Here is a 21,251-nt window from a genome sequence, read left to right on the forward strand (position 1 = left end):
GCTTGTACATGTGGTCTGGTCAGAGTTGCTGCGTGCAACACAGAGGACAGGGGACACCAGCCAGCAAGTCCGAACAACGTCTCTTGTTTTATTCCTCTTTGATGACAGTGAATTGGGTTTTGATCAGATTTTTTATACCCTTTATGAGTAAACAGTTAGCAGAGGGTGATCTATTACCTCAGCATCTTGCTTACTAACCCTATATAAATCCTAGGAAGGCTGCTGCCTGTTGTCTCCGTTCCTTCGTTTTCAGTACCTTACCTAAGTCTTCCTGATAGAATAACAGGAAGCATAAAGGCACATCCATGGGCTAACCTTACTGACATTATCCCATTATCAGGGAACAAGTCTTCTAGCGACAAGCCATCTGTGCTGTGGCCTTATCAGAGCACAGACCTTCTGGTCCTGATGCAAACAACACATCCTCGGTGTTTACCCATTTGTTTGCTGTCAGTTGTGCCTTTGGTTATCAGTGCAGGCCATTCCTTGCTCTAGTGTTCCTTCTGGTATTTTCACACACTCTCATCCAACTAATCCTAATACTGCTATTACAAATCGCTATGGTTACTTCCGGCAGAAGTAGAATTCTTATTAAAAATAACTTGAAAATTCCTTGCCCATTTTAAGTATGTCAGCCACGCGAGCTCCAACCACTAAAACCAGGCTGGTTCACCTTTAATGGTGTTTTATGTCAATGCAGATAAATGGCTCCTCCAAAAAACCGGCTTATTAACTTCTCAAGGTGAAGGTACCTCCAAGTCTAGGAAGGTGAGCAACCTTAAGTCTGCCTTCCAGGTTGGGACGCTCAAGATGTGCCTGAGGCTCAGCTGCAGAGCAGCAGACAGGAACATGAAGAGCTGCAGAGACTGCGTGTACAAGTCAGAGTATCAAAGTAATAGACAAGAACATGCCAAAAGGAGCGGAGAAGAGACAAAGAGGCAAGTTTGGGGCTGTGCCCCAGCCACAGCATTTTTCCTCAGCTTTGCTACGGAGACCTCAAATGCCAAGAAATCAGCAAGTGAGATTTTACTCCTTAGAAAAGACATTGCTGAAACATTATTGTTAGTAACAAAAATACAGCCTTATCACTATGGATGTGGAACATCCTTTCCTCTCATACGTTCCCCCAATGTCAGAAACAGTATTAAGATTGTTAGATATGCACAAGAGATTAAGCATTGTGTATGCTAGCTTTAAGGAGAGAGACAGCGACTTGAGAGCTGATACCAAGTATGGACAATTCCACCTCCCAGTCTTAATTCATCATTAGATTAATGCTGGAGAAAGCCCATGAGAGAAACAACTGAACTCTTCAGCAGTGCAAGAGTGTTCCAAAAATTAAATACTGCCTTTTAGTATGTGCCACTGGAGGATCCTGGAGCACTTAGTGCTATTTAGCTTAGCAATAAACAACTGCCTCGAAACCATGCTACAGAACGGGTGATTTCCCACCCAGTTCCTTAGAGGGAAAAATTGAGACACAGGGGGGTGAAAGAAGCTGCACCTGTACACCGAAAGAAAGGTGCTCCACAGTGACAGCTACAGACCTTGGTCCTGATTCACAGAGCTGTGCCAACAAGACTCCTCCTCCCCCTGCAAATGGCAATGACCCAAAGCTGTCACTATTCTAAAATTCTAGGTGTTACTGAAATACAGTTACCAGCTCACTATCCAGAGGTGAGACTATACAAAGAGGCAATCTACACTCCTTGCACAACGACAACAAACAAAACTGGAGATCAGTAACTTTCACTCAGCATTATTAAAACTCCAGGAAAGCTCTGGGAGCTGGAAGAGTTTCTAAAACAGACAGAGCGTCACTTCTCCATGCTCTCCAGGCACAAATGTGTTAAGGTTTCCATTGCCTTAATCTGAGACTCCCCTGTCACCAACAACTTCCTGCTGGTGGAAGAGCAGCCAGAAGGCTGCTAAGTTGAGTGCATTAACTCATCCCAAGTGATGCTGTATCCACACGAAGGAGCCAGGAAGGGGACACAGACTGTGCAGATGAAGACATGAATACAATATGAGTGGGAAAATCTGTTTTAGCTGCCCAGGAGAACCCAAGTACTGAAGACATAGCAACAGCCTGGACTGGTAAATGAAAGGCGAAGCTCCCCAAGGACACCGTGGGATCATTTCCACCGCTGACACCTAGACACTGCACTGGCCAGCCTGCAGTCCTCAGCTGCACACTGCTTACATATAGCTGAGATTCAGCACCCATGCCTGGGATGTCGTCTGAGGGACAGCAAGGCTGAGCCAGTCTGCTGGCTATGAGAGAGATGAAGCCAGGAAGGCTTCACCCTCCTTGCCCCAGTGCCTATCCCTGCTCATCGCAGCAGGGCAGCAGGTCCCACAGGTCTATGTGTGACGAGCTCCCTCTCATGCCTCCATCAGGGCCTGAGCTCAGTCACCCTTCCCTCACCTCTGAAGGACACAGTGAACCTCTAGGTACGACGATTTTGATTTGTGGTTCATGGAGTCAGAAAGGTTGACCACTGTGCTATCAGTTAAAGCTAACATAAGCGTGCCTGCCCACTGTCACACCTTCACTCACAATGGCCAGGGATTTATAGGTCAGAACTAACCCCCTGGGACTTCTTTTCATGGATATTTGGTAGCTACTGCACACCACAGAGCAAATCTATAATTCACTTTCAGCATGATGCATCACCAATCAAACAGACAGCATTTCTGCACAGAGAGCAATTCTGAGTGTCTTTCGATTACGTGGCTTGAGTATACTGGTATCCATGATCCAGGATCTATTCGAAAAACAAAACTATTTAATTAACTGAGGTATGTCAGGGCCACGGAGAGACGGAGTGACGCTTATGTACAAACGTAATGACAGTGAGGGATGTACTGGAGTAACCAAACTCCCAAATTGTTCCCAATTCATTGCACAGAAAGTGACAATGATGAAACCCCGAGCAGATGCGACAGTTTGGAGCAGACTCCAATTGTGGGCCATCACTCATCAGAATGAAGCCTGTACACAGACAAAGAAGAATTTCTCACAAACTTATTTCTGCTGTCAAAAAGGCTGCAGAGAAAGTCAGGTATGTCTAACAGTCCATTGGGAGATGCCTGAGACATTTGAAGGGATCTGCATGGATTTGTGATCATTATCCTTTATCACAAAAAGTGGTATCGAATGTCAGTCCCAGAAACAAAGTGTTTTCTGTAGGAACAGATAAAGAAACAACTATGTAAGTAGTCCAGCCAGTATGGATTTGGATCTCGAACTGCTTTGGTACTACCTCTCAATCATCCTCCCCCAAAGAAGGCAAAATACAGCCAGGGTAACAGATGAAGGTGAGTGTCAGACCACAGCTGGGCCTCTCAATAAACATTCACATGAGGTGCCACATCTTCCTTGAGAAAGGACAGAAAGCACTGGCAACTGGCCAGGGACGGATCCAGCAGGCAATACTGTGACCCACCAGCACCTGCCGCGTTCCACTGAGTTACACGGGCTGATAGTCAAGCAGAGAAGACTCGTCTCCCAGCTCCTAACCCAGACTCATCTTTCCTGCAGACACCAGCCAACTGTGTCCCAGTCTGACACACAAGACAGCCACCAAACTGTGTGCAGCAGTGTTTCTTGGAGCAAGCAGCCCAGGCCAACCAAACATCCCCCATCTGAAAATATGCTGAGGATCAAAAGTGCATGAGAAGGGAAAGAAAATCCCCAAAATCTTAAGCCACCTGTACAGTTAGATGTAGTTTTCTAAGGACAACGCTCACACCCCTCTGCCCTCCTTGTATTTATCTGTAGTAAGTCTCCTGACTATAGGGGGAACAGAGTTAGAAAATAGGATATTTAGTCAAAATCTTCTGTTTCGTTTACAAGGTTTTGTCTGGTTCTTTGACTGGAGGTTCTTTATTCATTCTGCAGAGATAGAAAGAGTCTGTATTTTCCAACTGGATGGAGTTTTATTTATGGAGTCTTTCTTAAATTATTACTTTTCCCCCTCTTCTACACATCTAAGAGGAATGCTAAACCTACAGAATGACTTTTACCCAAGTAGCCAGTCAACATAGTCTTTGTCCTACAGCATTTGTAGAGCTGCAGAGTGTGGGCTCTGGACGCAGGGCAGAAGATCCCGACAGGCAGCGAGCACCCAAAGCTGTGCCCCCATCAGGCCTTTGCTCAAGTTCACAGCAGCTGCAGCCAGCTCGTGGCAGGACACTGCTGACTGCCTATATACTCTTCCTGCAATCTGGAACATGATGTCACCGAGCAAATGTCATGTCCCAGGCACTTAGGTAAACATCTGGCAGATAATCATCTGGCATTGTTCATTCTCCTCAGCCATACTTTGCACGGTAATGACTGTGTATTGCTGGGCTCCAAGGAGGAGCCCTGTGGACAGCAGCACAATATTTACTTTTCGCAAGAGTATTCTCTGACTTCAATCAAGATTCTTTTGTCATCTGAGAAGAAGCAAAGCAGGCAGATCTTAGGAAACATAAATCTCATCTGTGATACAGAAAAAAATGAAACAAAAGTCCTAAGGACTTAATCACTACAGAAATCCGGACTATGCACTGTCAGACGATTGGCACGAGGTGAACATCCTTCACCTCATCCATGGTTAGCTTTTTCGACAGCAGACATAAAGGACGTCCATAAAGAAGGAGTGGCAGGTTTAAAAGGATTAAGTCTTGCTTTAAAAGGTGCTCAACAGTGATCATCAGTTATGTGAAAAACCTGAGCAGGGAAATTAATGATCCAAGGATTTCATGGGTAAAGATCAGTATTTCTGGGGGCTCGCCATTCTCTAAATAGCTACATTTTTGGTTAGGTTTATTTTCTGAAGTAGGGCCTCATTTTACACTACTGATTTCAGGGCCAATCTTCAGCTGGGAGAACTGCCCTTTTAATCTCTGCGAGCAGGCCCTCCAGGCTGGCCCGCTGCCTGGGAAACCTACGGCTCCTTTTTGCATCGGCACACCAGGTAAGCAAACGGCTCTTACGTTTTGCATGGCATCCTGATACTGCGGCAGTGACGACAGCTGTGACTCAGAGTGGTACGGGGATAAGCCTTTTCTGAGAGTCCTCAAATCCCCAGTGCTGGACTGCTGCAAAGACAAAGATAGAAAATAGGACAGTCCATATTAACAAGGAGGAGGAAAGTTGTGCCTGTTCTGCTCAAAACGCTGCATTAGTTTTTCCCACGACCACTTCTGTACTGTGGTCTGTTCCCATAACAACTTCTCCCTGCAACAGCAGTTAAAGCGACCATTGTATTAAAATGCTTCTCCCGTCCTTAACACCTGGAAAAAACATTTGCAAGCAGCTGGAGATGAAACTGTCAAGATCTACTCCATTAAATAATATATGGAGAAGGCATTTTTATTTTACCTAAGTTCATACAAGTCAGTTAAAAACATTTATTAAGATGCAAATGATAATACTATTTTTCAGACTCCAGATAAAATTAAAATCACTAAAAGAAATCCACCAGGAGACATTTTCTAGATCTTTTTCAGAGTTGGCTATTCCAATCCCAGGCATGTGGAAAGCAGTGGGAACTTGTAAACACTACCACTGTCATTCACTTAAGCTTGCAAAACGTGTATGAAAGTAACAGTTTCTTATTGGCTTATGAACTTTCATCCACCCACATGTTCTAAAACAAAGTCAAATAGATAACTGTAATCTATATGACTCTACAAACCAACTGCAATCAATTGTCTGCATGCAAAGGAACAAACACAACCACTTTGGTGACTGAGTATTACAAGAGGGCTGAATAATCTTCTCAGGACACAGTTTCTGCCTCGTGTTACTAGTTGTCTCACTCTATGATTCTGAAACAGTCTTAGAACCAGAAGAGTTTTTAATTTATAATAGCACACCCATAAAAAGTCAATATATAAGCAGCTGAAATCAAAGATCTGGGGGAAGTATTATATCTTTTTATTACCAATAAACATGCTCATGAACTTTACATATTTTAAGAGTATCAAGCAATGCAGTGTACTCTACTTTAAAACTATAAAATCATGACCTTTTAGATTTTTATGCTCCATTAAGACTTTCGACTTGCATTTGCTGCAGAAATGATGTTTTCCACTTCAAAAGTATCAAAGAAAAACCACTGGTGCAATAAAATTTAACAGAATGTCTCATAAATCAGCTCAACTGTATGTAAAAAACCCTCAGTAACCTCAAAGGCCTGACCGAAACCAAGACCTTTAGAGACTGTGGCTGTTGCACAGATCTGTGGAAATGTGGGGACTTCATTTCCATCTCTTGCTCCCATTTTACAGAGAAGAATTTGGTGCTTTCAGAGCAGATATATCATTTTTTATCAGCATCGAGAACATTTTCTTGTAGCTATGTGGTCTCCTTAGGATATCTTCAGCTCTTGTTTTATTCCAAAATGCTCTAATCTTAGGAAAAAATATCTAGTGTGATCTAGTGATTTCACAAACATTATAGCACGCTCACCCTATCAACTTTCCTTTTACAAGCTGTGAAAAAAATGGCCAGTTTTCAAGAAAGTCATCATGAGAAATGAATGCTAGTCCTGTATCACCTCATCTACTGCCAAGTGTTCTATTATTTCACATAGACTCAAGTGGTATGGAATGATTTTAGCATACTGGATGTCCAGGTTTCCCTTGAATTTACAAGGTGGCATCAGAGGAGACTATCATCCATCTTTACTTGTTCATTTCACACTGTCGAGAGTCACAGACAAAAAGATCTGAAGCGAGAACTACCTCCTTCTGTAGTTAAAAAGTGACTGGTGCAAACCTGTTTTTCCTTCATCATGCCTGGGAGGTAAACACTTTCAAAGGAGGGTTAGAAGTCTGCAAAGAAAAATGATGACTAGACCCTTTAGTTTAGTTTTTCTTGCTGGCAGTGTCCCAGCGTGTGATGCGTAGGGGTCTTTTGGTGGTTACACGGAAAGGCTTTTGCCCTGGCTGGTTAACCTTCCACTGCCTTGCTGTGTGCAAGCTGCAACCTCTTTTTCACCTATTGTACATGTACTGGGAGACAGCAACCTTTTGGAGAGGTCCCAACACTACACTACCCACTCCATTAGTTTGTCAGTTCAGGAGAAAATGCACCCTTCTCTCACGTCTGTGATAAATGGGCTCTTGCATGGGCAAGGAAAAAAACAAAAAAATAGCACAGCAAAAACGCAAGGTTCTCACTTTGTGCTGGAGACCTCAGATGTCATCAATCTCTCTCCAGAGCTCTCCATCAAGCTCTGCTCCAGAAGGAGGTACATGTTGCCTGAGACTTTCGCAAACTGCACTGAGACATGTCAACATGCCACATTGTTATGAGAAAGCAGCGGTGTCGAAATGAGCCTTAAAGAGACGGACTGGGTGGACATTTCGCTCCGTCCTGCAGAGACTTGCTCACTTGCCCCAGAATCTGCATGGGTATGTCTACATTAGATCTACCATTTGTTTCATGAAGCGCCGTAGGTTGTACTGGTAGCAAGTAAGAATACCTTGCCAACCAAAGGAAGTAAGGCAGCCTCACCTCGGCCTGGTCAACACACAATATTGTAGAGCTGTAGCTAAAAATATGCTAGTTAAAGCTGATTTAATTTAACTGACCTAGACTCCTGCCTGGAGCAGGAGCCTGCATTAATTTCAGTTTGGCTTAAATCGTTTCAAATTGTGTTGATAAATGCACAAATACAGCCAAAACCTTTGCTATAACAAGTGCTTATAATGGATTAGTTCAATCACTGTTTTTAAACAAATCCCATTTAAGACAGTGCCCTTGTGTGTGACTAAACTATTGTTCAATTGTTTCAGTGACTGCTATTTATGAATCTGACCCAACGCACTCGATTCGATGCAAAAGTTCCAACTGAGTTCAATGAACATCAAAACCAGCCCTTAATTAAAGAAAAGAAAGAAAAAGTAAAAAAGGGGGAAGGGAAGGGAAAGGGAAAGGAAGGGAAAGGAAGGCAAGGCAAGGCAAGGCAAGGCAAGGCAAGGCAAGGCAAGGCAAGGCAAGAATTCAGATCTTTCCAGAAGAGGGATGAGGCGTTTTAGGAGGGCATAGAGAAAAATCCTCATCTGCTGTTAGTTACGATATGTCTGTCTTGAAAATGACCAAAGAACCACTTTTCCCTACTAGTGTCAGTAGGAACACCAGTCCCTTTCAGGAGCACTCCCTTTCATGATCACTCCACTCAACATAACTTTCCTTCTATAGTTTCCAGAATTTGTTTCAAAATGTAACTTTGTGTAATTATTTTTTCTAACAGCCTAACAATCACAGATCTGCACTATTTATTTTTCTTGCATTAAAAGCAAAGGTCTATATTTTCACCATAGAAGGGAAAATTGCTTTTTCTTCCTTTTTTAAAGAGGAATGGTACAGTGACACATACTCATCAGACCTCTCTAAACATTTACACATTCACTGGGCTTTGCTATCAATGTTAGAGATAACCAGGAAAAGAAAGTGAATCCCTCATTAAAAAGCAATATGACTAATGATGCATCGGAACGAGTAGCCATTACTCCACTTAAATCTAAATTAAAAATCCTGGTATTTGCATTGTCAATTCACTCACAAAACGAAATCTCTTATTACCTTACCCAATTTTCATTACTGAGATGTAAGTGGATCCCAAATTGCTTTTCTAGTCAGAATGGCATTTAAAAGTACAATCACTGATCATCTCTCTTCACCATCGCTGTTGAAGATTATCTCAATTAGTGGGCAACATGTCTTTAATAAAGTACCCTTCAGGTAAAATCACTTCATATTTCTGGAGGTTCAAGGAATTTATCAGTAAAATAACTTTCACCTGAACTACAACTCTTCATAGGAGAGTTTTGATTGAACTTTTTCGGGGAATGTTTTCTAAGGTGAAGTGCAGAGAGAGACACAGACAGACAGACAGAACGAGATGGAGACTGAGAGAGCCTAGGAGTCTTTGCTTCCCCTGTTTGAACTTGAAGAAGAGAAGATAAAAGAAAGAGAAGAAAAAAGGAAGCAGAGAGTGGAGAAGGGAATAGAAGAGTAAAGAAGAGTAGAATAGAGTACAGCAGAGCAGAGCAGAGAAGCGAAGCGCAGAGTAGAGCAGAGTAGAGAGCAGAGCAGGAAAACAGAGAAAAGAAAGCATCTCCAAACTTTCACAATGGTATAGAAGTGGAAGATCTCACCTAGGTCTAATTCAGTTCCTTACACGTAGCGTTCCCTCCCTTTACAGGCTGTAGAGCAGAGACAAGCCCGCACACCCAACCCCTTCACCTTAAATACAACTCTGTGCTATATGTTGCCAACACTGACAGCGCAACAGTGGCCCCTCACATCCAATAACTCTTTATCATCTGGAAATAATGAAATGACATTATTTTTCAACAAGGCAGAACTGGAACTGACCTGAGAAGACATTGTGATTGGACCAAAACTTGGGATCTTTGTCAGTCCTTCTATGCAGGAAATGGACCTAAATAGGCCCATCCTGAAAGGGAAGGGATTTTTTCCTACTCGTATCAGTAAGAAAAGAATGGGACCAACAAATCAGACTTCAGTAAAAATGGACTGTAAACCCAACTTTCTGTCTTCTAGACATGGAAGTAATTTAACAATTAACATGAGTGGAAAGTGAAAAATATTTTCCATAAAAATAGTTTATCTTTTTAAAATATTTTATTTATAAATTCAGGTTTTGGTCCTTAACCAGTTCTAAAATTGAATTTAAAAAAAATGAGCAGACACTTGTTTCTATCAAAGCTTTCTATTCTGCTGGCAGGCAGAAGGAATGGTGGCCTCTGACTTTTTGACCTGATGTGCTGAGTGATTCAATTTGGAAATAACACAAATAACACAAGAAGATGGATAGTGTTTGTGGTATTTTAAGGTCAAGGTACTACAAAGAAACATTTATTTTCCTTTCTGTTTCTGTCCAGTAAAGTCCGATCAGTGCTATGGCCATGTTGAAACAACTGTGAAGATAAAGTGTTGAAAACTTAGGGACAAGTTAGACAAATTATCTTTTCTGTTACACTTTGGTGTTACTTTTGCTGGAAGGGAAAAAAAAGAAGACAAGGACTTAATTCTTAAACACTTTGATGTAACAAAACGGACCATTCTTAACAGGAGTTAAGCACAGAAACACAGAAATTTACTTGAGAGACCTTTCCCAGCATTTATGAAAGAGATTAGCGAAACTACAGAACCATTTCAATTAGCATTATGTTCTGAAGTAACTGAGGAAAATTAAAAAGTGATACTGTCAGCTTCCAGGAATTCACAAATTAGCATTCAGAAAAACAGGGTTATATAAGTAGCCTTTAACTGAAAACACTGTTTTCTTTTCTGACATAAATTGTAACAGCTAAAGTCTGTAGAGAGGTAAAAAAAAATAATTAATCACAACTGATCAGTTTGACTCTGTGCCCTATGGAAAGATTAGAGCCTCTGCTGAGAGTAACAGCTTCACTTTTCCCCACAGCTTGCAGTGTCCTCTTGGAGCAATTGAGGTGCCTAACCACAGGTATCCAGTGCCACTGCAGGTGCCACTGCAGTATCCAAGGGACCTGAGAAAAAAGCCCCATCCTGCTGGTGCTCAACCGGATGCCTCGGGGGACAGCCCAGGTGGCACCTAAGGACTATATGCCTGAGTACCTGAGATGCTCTTCTTGCCACCTTTCCAAAATTCATTTTTAACTTCCCATATTGTGAAAGCTTCCTTTCCTGGTCCACATGCCGTGCAAAACAAAATCAAGCACTAACTTTATGAAAGCCTGGATTCCTAGAAGATATTTTCCAAGGGCAACCACTTTCTGTTTATCTCTGGGGAGTCTCTTTATTAAAAAATGTATGCAGAATTAAGAGAAGAATCAACTATACGTGAGTCACTGATATCACACTTCCCGAATATTTTAGTTTTGGAGACTACGATCTGCTCCATTTTTCTACAAGGCAGACCCATTGGCTCTGAGTTCAAGAGACAGCAGATTACGCACTGCACCACTGTGGCAGGCCCATTACTTGAACCAAGACTTGGTGGCTTTTCTGTGCAGCAGAGCCTGTTGTTAACACCTAAATCACAGTACTTCCTTGAGCCGTTGTTCAGCTCCGATAAGAGTCATCTGTAAGAGCAGGAGAAACACAGGTTTTTGACCTTGGAGGTCTAAAGAACTTTTTAAATGATACAAGGCTACTACTTAATTCTATTAATATTATACCTGCTATTCAATATGACTTTATGAGAAATTAACTATCTTAATATGAAATGCAACTAGATGGAAAGGAATTTTGCAATCAATTCAATACTGGCAATAAATCATGCCTTTATTCAGACCGGCTGAAAAGACTTTCTTTGGACACATGAGTATGCCACACCAACACCCAGCCCTTAGAGAGACAAGCAATTTCCATTTTTTAGTGTATATTCTGTTGTTTACCAAACATAGGATTCCCTTTAGCTGCAATTTAAATATTGAAACTGGTGAAACTGGTCTCTAACAAGAGGGCAATGGCATCACATCCTAACCATGTAAGCCCAAAAGGAACTTTTAGGATTTGGGGAATACTCTACATGAAAAAATTTCATTCTTTCTTACTGAATGCCCTAGTTTCACCCCCTAAATCTCAAATATCAGATGGAAAGCTGTGCTAAGGCTTAGGCTTTTGATTATATATATTCGTGGGAGAAGAAGGAAGAAGGTTTTATTTCAATTCACTAGATTAGGCTGTCTTCATCTTTATGAACTGTTGCACTGCCCATTAGTTGAATTACTTGCCTCTCACTACAGTATAAATACTTAAACCTACTGGCAATAATTTTCTACACCATAATTGTTCTAGTAATTGAAACCGCCTCAATTTTGACACTCAGCAACCTACTGTTTGCAACTGGGTAATTAAATGGAAGGTTTAACTTGAAATCTTTTACTGCTATTCCAAGCAACATGCTGGTCCTGCAGCAATTTAGCTAGAAGTATCAGCTTCTCCCTATGCAGGTAAATGATTTTGATTTGAAGCTGGTCAAAATTCAGCTTTCACTAACAAATGTCTTTTGCACAAGTACAGAATGGAAATCAAAAATAATTAGAGGCATATTTAATATATTCAGATGATTAAAAAATGGAAATCGTCAACATTAGCATGTGAAAGAACAAGCAATCAGAGCCCGAAACAACCAGCACCAATATTAAAACGCAGCCCGCAGATCCACAAAGCTGTTTGTGGATGCATTAGTAGTCTCTACCTTACTGAAATTTCGTGGTAAGCTGTTGCAGTCAGTCAGCTAGAAGGGAACAGAAGAACATTATACAATTGGAAACTTAATGGAAAAATGATATTTTATCATCTTGGATGAATTTTATCTTTACTGCAGATGATCAAAATAAGCTGGTCTTGCAGGCAGCGTTTGACAAGATAATGTTAATACTAACATTTGAACTCATTTTTCCTGCATTAATGAATGAAGTATTGCAGAACCGGTTACTATCTGCACAAATATTAATATCTTACCACCCCAATTTTGTGCATGGTGACCCGAGATCCAGTTGACTACACTGAATCACCTTACTCTTATTCATAACAACATAAGTACTATTTTACGACACCCTCCAAAGTCAATGGCACTATCAGACTATACTAGCCTGTAAGAATGATCTAGCCCAAGATTCACCTAGTAATGCCAGCAGAATAACTCTTCATTTGCTGAGGTAAATTAGAACAGAAGCATATCTTAAGTAATGTGAATGGGATGCTCACTACGTCAGCAAAAGACCTGCGAAGTGAACGTACTATTGCTGCTTCTCATCCGTGGCTATGAACAGAAAATAGGGCATGACATTTTGCAATACACATCCAAGAGACTCAGCACAGAATACGCAACATCAAGGAAGGATTAAGTGACCTCATCTGATCCTGTAACGCTAACAAGTAATTGAATCTGTATTAAAACTGGGAGTCTCACAGATGCCTTGCACAAACAAATACAAGACAATGGGCCCACCTTCCACAGCTCTAGTACATACACCACTGCAACAGACCCAGCTTTCTCTTTGCCTTACTGCAGAACCCGCACCTCACACTAGTAGCCCTTTCAGGTGACCTTATATCCAGGTGAATATCCCCTGTGACAGGGCTTTGCACAAAGATTTCCTCCTTATCTCACTGATCAGTGTTTTAGTCTCGTGCACTGGGAAGTTGAGGGATCTGCAATTTCACTGTGTGAAGCTAACTAATAACTGAATTAAGGTTCAGCAATTGCAGTTATCGCTACAAGACGTTTTCAAGCAAAAATAAGCTCAGCAAAGTACACATCTGACTTTAAGTATATGTGAAGAGTCCCACTAGCTTCAATAGGACTTATCAGCCATGCTGAAAATTACACACATGAGAGTGCAATAAAAATCAGAAGTATTTTATTTTTAAGGAACCCTGCAAATGAGAAAAAGTTAAGGGATGAATTAAAACTATTTAACATCTTCCATGTCATATAATAATACTAACGTGCTGTAAGAGGAGATATCAAATGGCTTCACATAGGTTCGTATCCTTGTTGTACACACAGAGAAACTGCTGGTGTACAGCTGGCTGGAGATCGCTCCTCAGGCTGGTGGCAAAAGCCTTAGCAGACCAAGGTCTACACTCAATCTCCTAGTTCCTTCTCCAGTGTTCAGCCAGCAGGTCACAAGTACAATCTTAGTTAATTTTGTCAATAAGACATTAAAAGTCATTTTTAGCTATCCATATGGAATTTGAAGCCTTGGGAATGAGTGCAGAACCCTCATACAACAGTCGGTGCAGAGAGCATTGAGGATGTGTTTGGTTGTGTGACACGGCTGGATCTCGGCCATTCACAAATATAACTCAGGAAGAAACTCTCCCACTGCTCCATATCATATCTGTCAAAAGCATGGGAGATCGGAGTCAGGACCGGAGATTTCAGAACTGCCTCTCCTCTGATTTTTCCTTCTTATCCTGAGTTGCCCACATAAAAGCTGAAGCAGCAGGTTTCATCCGGTCACAATGCTGAAATGGAGAGCCAACACTCTAGGGAAGGCTTAATAAATAGCAGGAGATAGTCAGTAAGATGCTTAGCAGACTTGGCCTTGTACAACTACTATTGGAAAAATATTTTTATTAGTAGCTCAGTGGGGTATAGGCAATAAAAGCAGTGCAACTTTCAAACCTCTCCATTCTCTGTAGTAACGAATAAAGGGAACTTCAATTCACTGTTAACACTCAAGAATGGCTGTATTTTTTACCTCTTGTTTTAGACCAGCAGAGAAGGATCAGCCCTGTAACTCATGGGAGACTGAGATAATCAGCTCAAACCAAATCGCAGTGTATAATTATAATCACGCAACTCTCAGGCTTTGCTCAAGAGATAATACGGGCTGGAGCAGCTGAGATCTAGGCACCGCAGTCTATAACCCAAATAGAAATTCAGCTCAACAGTTAACAAAGCCAAACAGAAATATAACCATTGACATTCAGTATAGCCCATATCTGGTCTGTGGCTTGTACGCCATGAGTTTGAGAGTGTCATACTGATGGAGCCCATCCATGGCTCATTAGTCAGCACCAAAATCAGCCTCTTCATTAGCGATGCTAATAGAGAAGCTGAAGAATGATGCCCCAATTCCACAGGACAAGTAGATGTGGATGTGGTATTAAGCGCATGAATAAACTTACTGGACCATGCCCTGGAGTCACCATTCCCTGTTTTCTTCTTTCAATTGTACTCCGGCCAGCAAGACCAGAGGGGACCCTCAACCCCACTAGCATATACTCAACCAAAGCAATGCAGCTGCGCTCAAGTCACTCTCCACATCCCATTAGTAAGTGAGTTAGGAAGGAGGAAGACAAAGGCCTGAATCACCCTGTCATAAATCAGAAAAGGTCCCCATGGGCTTTAACCAACACTGAGGCCAAACTAGCTGAGGACGTTGCTGGCCTCTTCTCTCTTGTATTGAACAGTGCTCGAGGCAGGATGGAAACTCAGACCGTTGACCTCCGGAGGATCACTTGAAACACTCTGCTGAACCGAGACTTGAATAGGTAGGAAGAATCAGCTGGAGCCAGACTGATTTTTATGAGATAGTTTCAATGTTCTTTAAAAGTTTCCTACATGGATTTAGATGTACTGTTTTGGCTTTTTGAAAAACAAAATAAAACTGAAAATTTTGTTATAAACTTATAGTTTTGGCTAAAGCTTCTGTTTTGCAAAAGCCATGAAAGAGTAACAACTTTCCACACTTCCCAAAACTGTCTTCAGATAGCAGATTTGGATTTGAACTTATTGCAAAAGCCTGTCTTTAAGCCCCTCTAGTTGTTGCGTACTTTCTCTCTGAATACATTTTTCAGTCCTTCTCAGATAGATTGATCACTGAGAATCTGAGTAGTTTGAACCTGTCTACCTATTATAAAGATATGAAATATTGTCACTTTATAGCCTGATGTAATTAACAGCTTTTTTTCCCTGTCCCTGTCCTTATAAATAGAAAAAACTGCCATCTATTGAAATTATTACAAAGTTGGTTAAACACAGGATATGACTAATCCTGCATTTCACAGCCGGAGGTTAAACTGAGCCTCATTAAACCCAATGTTCCTGCTCTCTCACAACAGAAGTAAATGGGGCACGAAGATTTTTGTGTGTGTTTGTGCGTATATATCTATGTCTTGTACTCACACTCACACACAGAAGTTCAACTCCAATCCTTCCAAAATTTTAAGTTGCAAGAGATCATATGATTATTTCAAATTCATAAGATTCAATAAACAATTTATGTCTCTGTCTATCTTTTATTTGCCTTCTGTATTCAAAGCTTTTTGAATCATATTCTAAGTTTCTCTAGCAACATAATTTATGTGTGTCAGGTGACATCTCGTAAAATCACTTGATGTCATAGGTTACAATCTCAAGAACACACTAGACAGATGATAAAGCTTTCATTAAAAGTTGCAAAAGTTCACTTCTGTCATTGATTCCGTTTTTCAGAAGTGCCCCCATCCGTGAATGGAAGGCAAATGCAAAGAGAGTATTTATTTTCATAGAGAGCAGTCCAAGATCCCCGTGTTCAAAGTCAACAGAATGAATTCCAGTGTCTTAAATGATTTGAAAGTATTTTGGATGCAAGTTTGAGACATCTTTGGACTGTTCTTACAAAACTGTACACCCCTTTTTGGATTTTGGAAAAAAATAAAACTATTGTATTCAATAAATATATAGTTTACTAAATCTTAAGTCCACTTACTTGATAGCAAATTGGTCATTATCAGTCAGTCTGATCATTCTAATCCATAAAAGAAAGGGCTGATACGAAACACACTCACAAAGAGATTGGTTTTCTATAGTGCCTTTTCATGAAGCTTCCCCTACCACAGTTGAGGAAGCTAGATTTGGGGGGAATCCGTCAAATTTTCTTGCATTTATGCATGTAAGTAATGCAATGCAATTAGAAGCCTAAGCTGAACTTTGGAGAATGCAATAGAGAATGTCTTGTGAAAATCTGGTTCTGTGTGAGTTGTATTCCAAAATCCCTAGGATTCAGTAGAAAGTCTCATTGACTTCAAATTAATCTTTGGCTGAGACCCCAAAGATGCATCTTCTTTTTCCTTAATTAAAGTCAATAAGCAGCTAAACATTTAAACAGTGTATAAGAATAGGGTATTTCCTCTTCAGTATTTTGAATTTAAATGGAGATGAAATGCATTGGAAATCTTTCTTGCCTGAGTCACTCTCTATTACAAAAAACTCCATTTCCCTCATGAGGCTTTAAATTAAAGCAATTATATTTATCCTTCTCACACGCAAATAATAGGTAGACGTTGGGGAAATAAGATGGGTTTGTAATTTTGTTCCACTTGTGCTGTGCACATGCAACACTCCCGGCACAAGTAATGGCCTCACAACAGAACTACTGAGCTGCAATTCAAAGGCCCAAATGCTAAGACCTGATATCAACTCTGAGAGCTGAGAGGCAAATGCACAAGCAGGACCTGTTAACGGCTGACTTGGCACAAAAGTGACTAGCATTAAAATAATAGAAGAAATTGTACTCCAGTCGTCTTGCAGCCAGCCAGCCAGCCCGTTGTGTGAAATTCTTTTTCTCCTCTAGCCTCCTTTTTTCAGGAAAGATCAAACTTCTTGCTGAACTGCATTTACATCTTTGCTCATTGCAACACTAAAGGTTCTCAGGCTCTCTTAAATCCACGGGTCCATTTTTCTCCTTTTTAGAACAATATGCTATCAAATGCCTGTTGAGTACCCATTTGTGCCAAGTACACACTTGCTTAAGAAGACTTTCAGCTGTCTGTAGTCTGCCTCACCAAGAACCCATGAGGAAGCTCCTAGCTTGCAAACCTCAGCTCTGCCTTCACAGCAGCATTTACAGGTATTATTTACTATCGTTCTACTACCTGTACAGCTTCAGCTTTACCAGATGGGCTTTTAATTCAGAATTTGCATGCCGTTTCTTAAAAGTCAAAATAAGCACAGTTTTCAAGTTTCTTTTTAAAAGGAAAAGATCTTCCTGGGATGCTCCAAATTCCAATCAGCTAGCAGGCAGATGCTGAAGTGCTGTGAAGTGCTGGTAACTCTGAAGTACATTTGGTGGTTTAATTAAATACTCAAATGTTCCTGATAACTCCCAGGGGCTGTCCCCACTCAAGGGAATTCTTCATCTTTCTGCTCTCCACAGGGGGCCCTGAAAATTTCTACCTAAAAGATGCATCATGATTTCATTATCAAAATTCTTGTTATCTCAGAGTCTCGCTGCCTGTTTGACACATCTGCTCTGATCAAATCTGGGCTTTTTGAAGCAATGGTGTGCAACATGCTCCGGGCATCTCTGAACGGCAGAATTCCTCCGGTATATCTCTTCTGAAGGGAAAAGTCAGACTAGGCTCAGCAAAGACTTCAAAACAAAAGAAGTCTTGACAGTCAGCCTATGATATGCAGTACCTTAATATGAGAAGTGAGAACAAGGTGATGAGTCCATGAAACCTTTACACTTCGGTTTTATTTAAATGTGCCTAATCCTTGCCATTATACACAAAGATTTGAAAATGTAAAATAATTGTGAACAATGGCCAAAAGTTTGTCACTGCTATTATCTCCAAAATGTATGCATTAGTAATAAAACTAATCAGAAATGACTTTTGGAACTCCTGAAGCACTCCTGAAGACATGGGTTTCTCTGATCTTCAGAGAAAGGGGTTATTACACATCCATTTTTAAAGGCACAGTGTGAGATGGCTTAAAGGGTCTACTTTTTACTTAGACACTTTGAGCTCAGAGGAACTGAAAGCAAATGCAGCCTCCCATCTCAGGTGTTATATCCCAATAATATGGAAGGTACCCTCTCCTAGTTGTCTGTCCCTGTTGCAAAGGAAAGGTTAATCTCAACTTTCTAGTGCATTTCCCACAACGGTACAGAGAAAAAGCATTGCCTCTTCCACATGATGTGAGGTGGATTAAATCAACACACACAGTATAATTTAGTGTACTTGTTCCCCAGAGAATTTAAGACTATAAGTGATGCTTGCAAAGCCCTCCAAAGCCAACACCCAACATTCCTTAGAGCTTACACTAGTGTTTGTTACACCTCAACTAAAACTGCAGAAAATAAAGTTGTCCATTAAGTATGCACACCAGAAACATATTTGGATTTCACCTCTCCTGTAACGCAAAGTTGGAAACAAACCAAGGACTTCTACTCCACCTTGCCACATAAAAATGAGCCGGTTAGTGAAAGGCTGCGAGAAGTCAGGTTACTAACGCTCCTCAGAAACCCAGCATGTGCCTCCTCCCTTACTCAGTATGTGCTCTTAGAGCACAGGAGACAGTTACACTTGTGAGAGAGGCTGACACTGTCAAATCTAGGACACTGAGGTCCTGTCTGCACTGTGTCGCCTTTGCCACTGTGGTTACGCCACGGAAGTCTGCTAGCATTAGACGAGCGTGCACTGACGGACATTATTTGATAGCAGCAATCGCTTACAGCACCTCTCCGAAACAATATAAACTAGGGCAACAAAAGCTGTGTTTTGTCAGAACCGCTACCAGGGACTTTGTCAGCACAGCGATGTCATCCAAGAGCATGACTTTCTAGGTAACACTGCCACACCAGCAAAACATTATAGTGCAAACCTGAGTCAAAGAAAGGTATAAAATTGGAGTAGCTTTTCCTTGGAGGAAGGAGAATGCAAAAAGCAACGATTATTGACAGGTTAGGAAAGGCCAAAGGAGCTCATTTCCCAACAGTTTCTACACTGATTGCCTTACAGTATCACCAAATCTACTGCTGGAAAAAGATGCTAATTCTGGTGAGCAGAGACTATGCTGGGGTGGATGTACAGAAGGAGAGAAATGACCATAAAAAGGAAAAGAAGGCAAAACCAAAAAATCCATATACGGCTACCATGAATAACATCCATTTCTCCATTTACTTTCATCCCACTCTAAAATGTGCCTCATGGGATGGTAGCTCTTGGTCCCACAAGGAAAAGCTCTCTCCATTAATCTGTTCAAATGAGTCACCAGAAAAACAGGAGCATGAATCACAGCACACTCGCCCTGCTGGCAGCATGTACAGTGCAAAGCAGCAGCCCCAGCACGGCTGGCACGCTCTTGCCTCTCCCACTGAGGCTTTGTTTTAATGTGCTCAAGGAAAAAGGAGATGTCAGGATGCACATTTAGAAGTGCACATTTAGGAGCCTTGCACTAACTTAATTTTATGTCTGAAGGTGCCACAAGGGCACTCATCACGTCTCAGCATAGACTAACTTCCCAGATGCACAAAGATAAAGGAACAAATCTTGCTCAGGATGCACCCGCTAGCAAAGGGGCATTGTGTCACTGGCCACTGTAATATAAATCCTCCTATAAAGCTTGCAATATCATTTGCAGCACCAGCTTTCTCAGGTTTCTCTGGATGAAGCGCTATTTCAGCTCTATGTTTAGCACTTGGAAAGAAGCCAGGAAGACTTCCATAACTACTACTGATTTGTTAATCCCTTAATGCACAGGCACTGGTTGTTACTTAGGACATCAGGTTTCATCACTCCTCAGCACTGTGGTGATGGAACTTCTTGACACCAGGCAGCAAATATTATTGCAATGTCAATACTCCCAGGGAGAAAGCCAAGCTGAGTTAAAACGTGACTTTGGTGTTGACAAGCAATTTTGGCGTTGTGGAGCACACCTGCCAGGATTACCTGGAAACTTTAAAAACAGCAGAAAGTTTGCTGGGATCCTTTCTGACTATCGTCTTATCCAGAGATCCACATGATAAGAGCTAAACATTTTCCAACCAAATGAAGCAAGAAAGAATACAGTAAGTGGGTTATACTTTTTCAGGAAAGTACTGGGAACAATGTGTACATAGACACTGCTGTCTGTACCTATAAAGATTTTCCTCATCTTTCTTCCTCTTTTTGTGGACTCTGGTAGAAAATGAGGTTACAATTGGTGAGTTTCGTACTGAGCATTAAAAGAGAAACATCCAAAACTAGGTTTGCAGGACCACAAATCTGGAGGAGATGCAGGTCTGTATTTCCAGCACCCAGAGAATGGCAGCTTCAACATTTCATGTGTTGCCCTAAGAAGAGCCTAGTGCTCTGGTAAAAAAAGAGGTATTTCATGAGTATAACCTAAAATAGGTTGGATCCTGATATTTTTGGAGGGCCACTAAGACATTATGTAGGGATTGCACAGGACATCGGACTCCTGTCTGGAGTCAGTGGCTAGTGCTGCTAAGGAGGTTGCTAACCCCCTCTGGAGCACAGAGCTGCTTTAAGATCATTTCCCTCCTTCCTGGATCTGAACGTTTGTAGTAACACAGCCTGAAAAGCGTGGATAACTGAAGACGGTCTGTGAGCTCTGAGGAAAACGCACAGCCTTCTCACCCACAACGAAGTGAAGGCAGAAGCTCCAACAGGCAGGGCTGCTTCAGGCAACGAGAAGCCCGGTTCCCAACCCCAGGGTGAACCTTGAGGCGCTTTGAGGGTAGACTCTCGATGATGGCAAAGAGTGACTACATCATGAACATTTCCCTCTCCTCCAACCGAAGCGAGCAAAGTTTTCAGCTAAGAGCCTTACTTCCCAGCCTCTGCCAGTCAGTGAGTGACTGCCTTGGCTGGCAGCGACAGAGACTGACATCCACCCACCACTGGAAGAGCAAGACTTAAACGGTTGGGGATTTTTTTTTTGTATTTTGCTAACTCAGAGTCAAACACTCTTGAAGGATGGTGTCTTCAGCTGCAGCCCTGCACAACG

The 21,251-nt window shown here is 41.5% G+C and overlaps 1 protein-coding gene across 4 annotated transcripts in view; it reads right to left on the reverse strand.

Moving 5' to 3' along the window:
* Window positions 1–21,251, reverse strand: part of CCDC85C (coiled-coil domain containing 85C) — a 120,410-nt gene that overhangs the window by 23,499 nt on the left and 75,660 nt on the right. For 2 of the 4 annotated variants that reach the window (XM_009675471.2, XM_068947004.1), the window contains one exon: window positions 4,987–5,091. The exons of the other annotated variants lie outside the window; for them this stretch is intronic. In XM_009675471.2, the coding sequence (XP_009673766.1) occupies window positions 4,987–5,091 (105 nt within the window). The remainder of the gene's footprint in view (window positions 1–4,986; window positions 5,092–21,251) is intronic. 4 annotated transcript variants of the gene reach the window in all.

This window comes from Struthio camelus, chromosome 5 (assembly GCF_040807025.1).
Source record: "Struthio camelus isolate bStrCam1 chromosome 5, bStrCam1.hap1, whole genome shotgun sequence".
Lineage (NCBI taxonomy): Eukaryota > Metazoa > Chordata > Aves > Struthioniformes > Struthionidae > Struthio > Struthio camelus.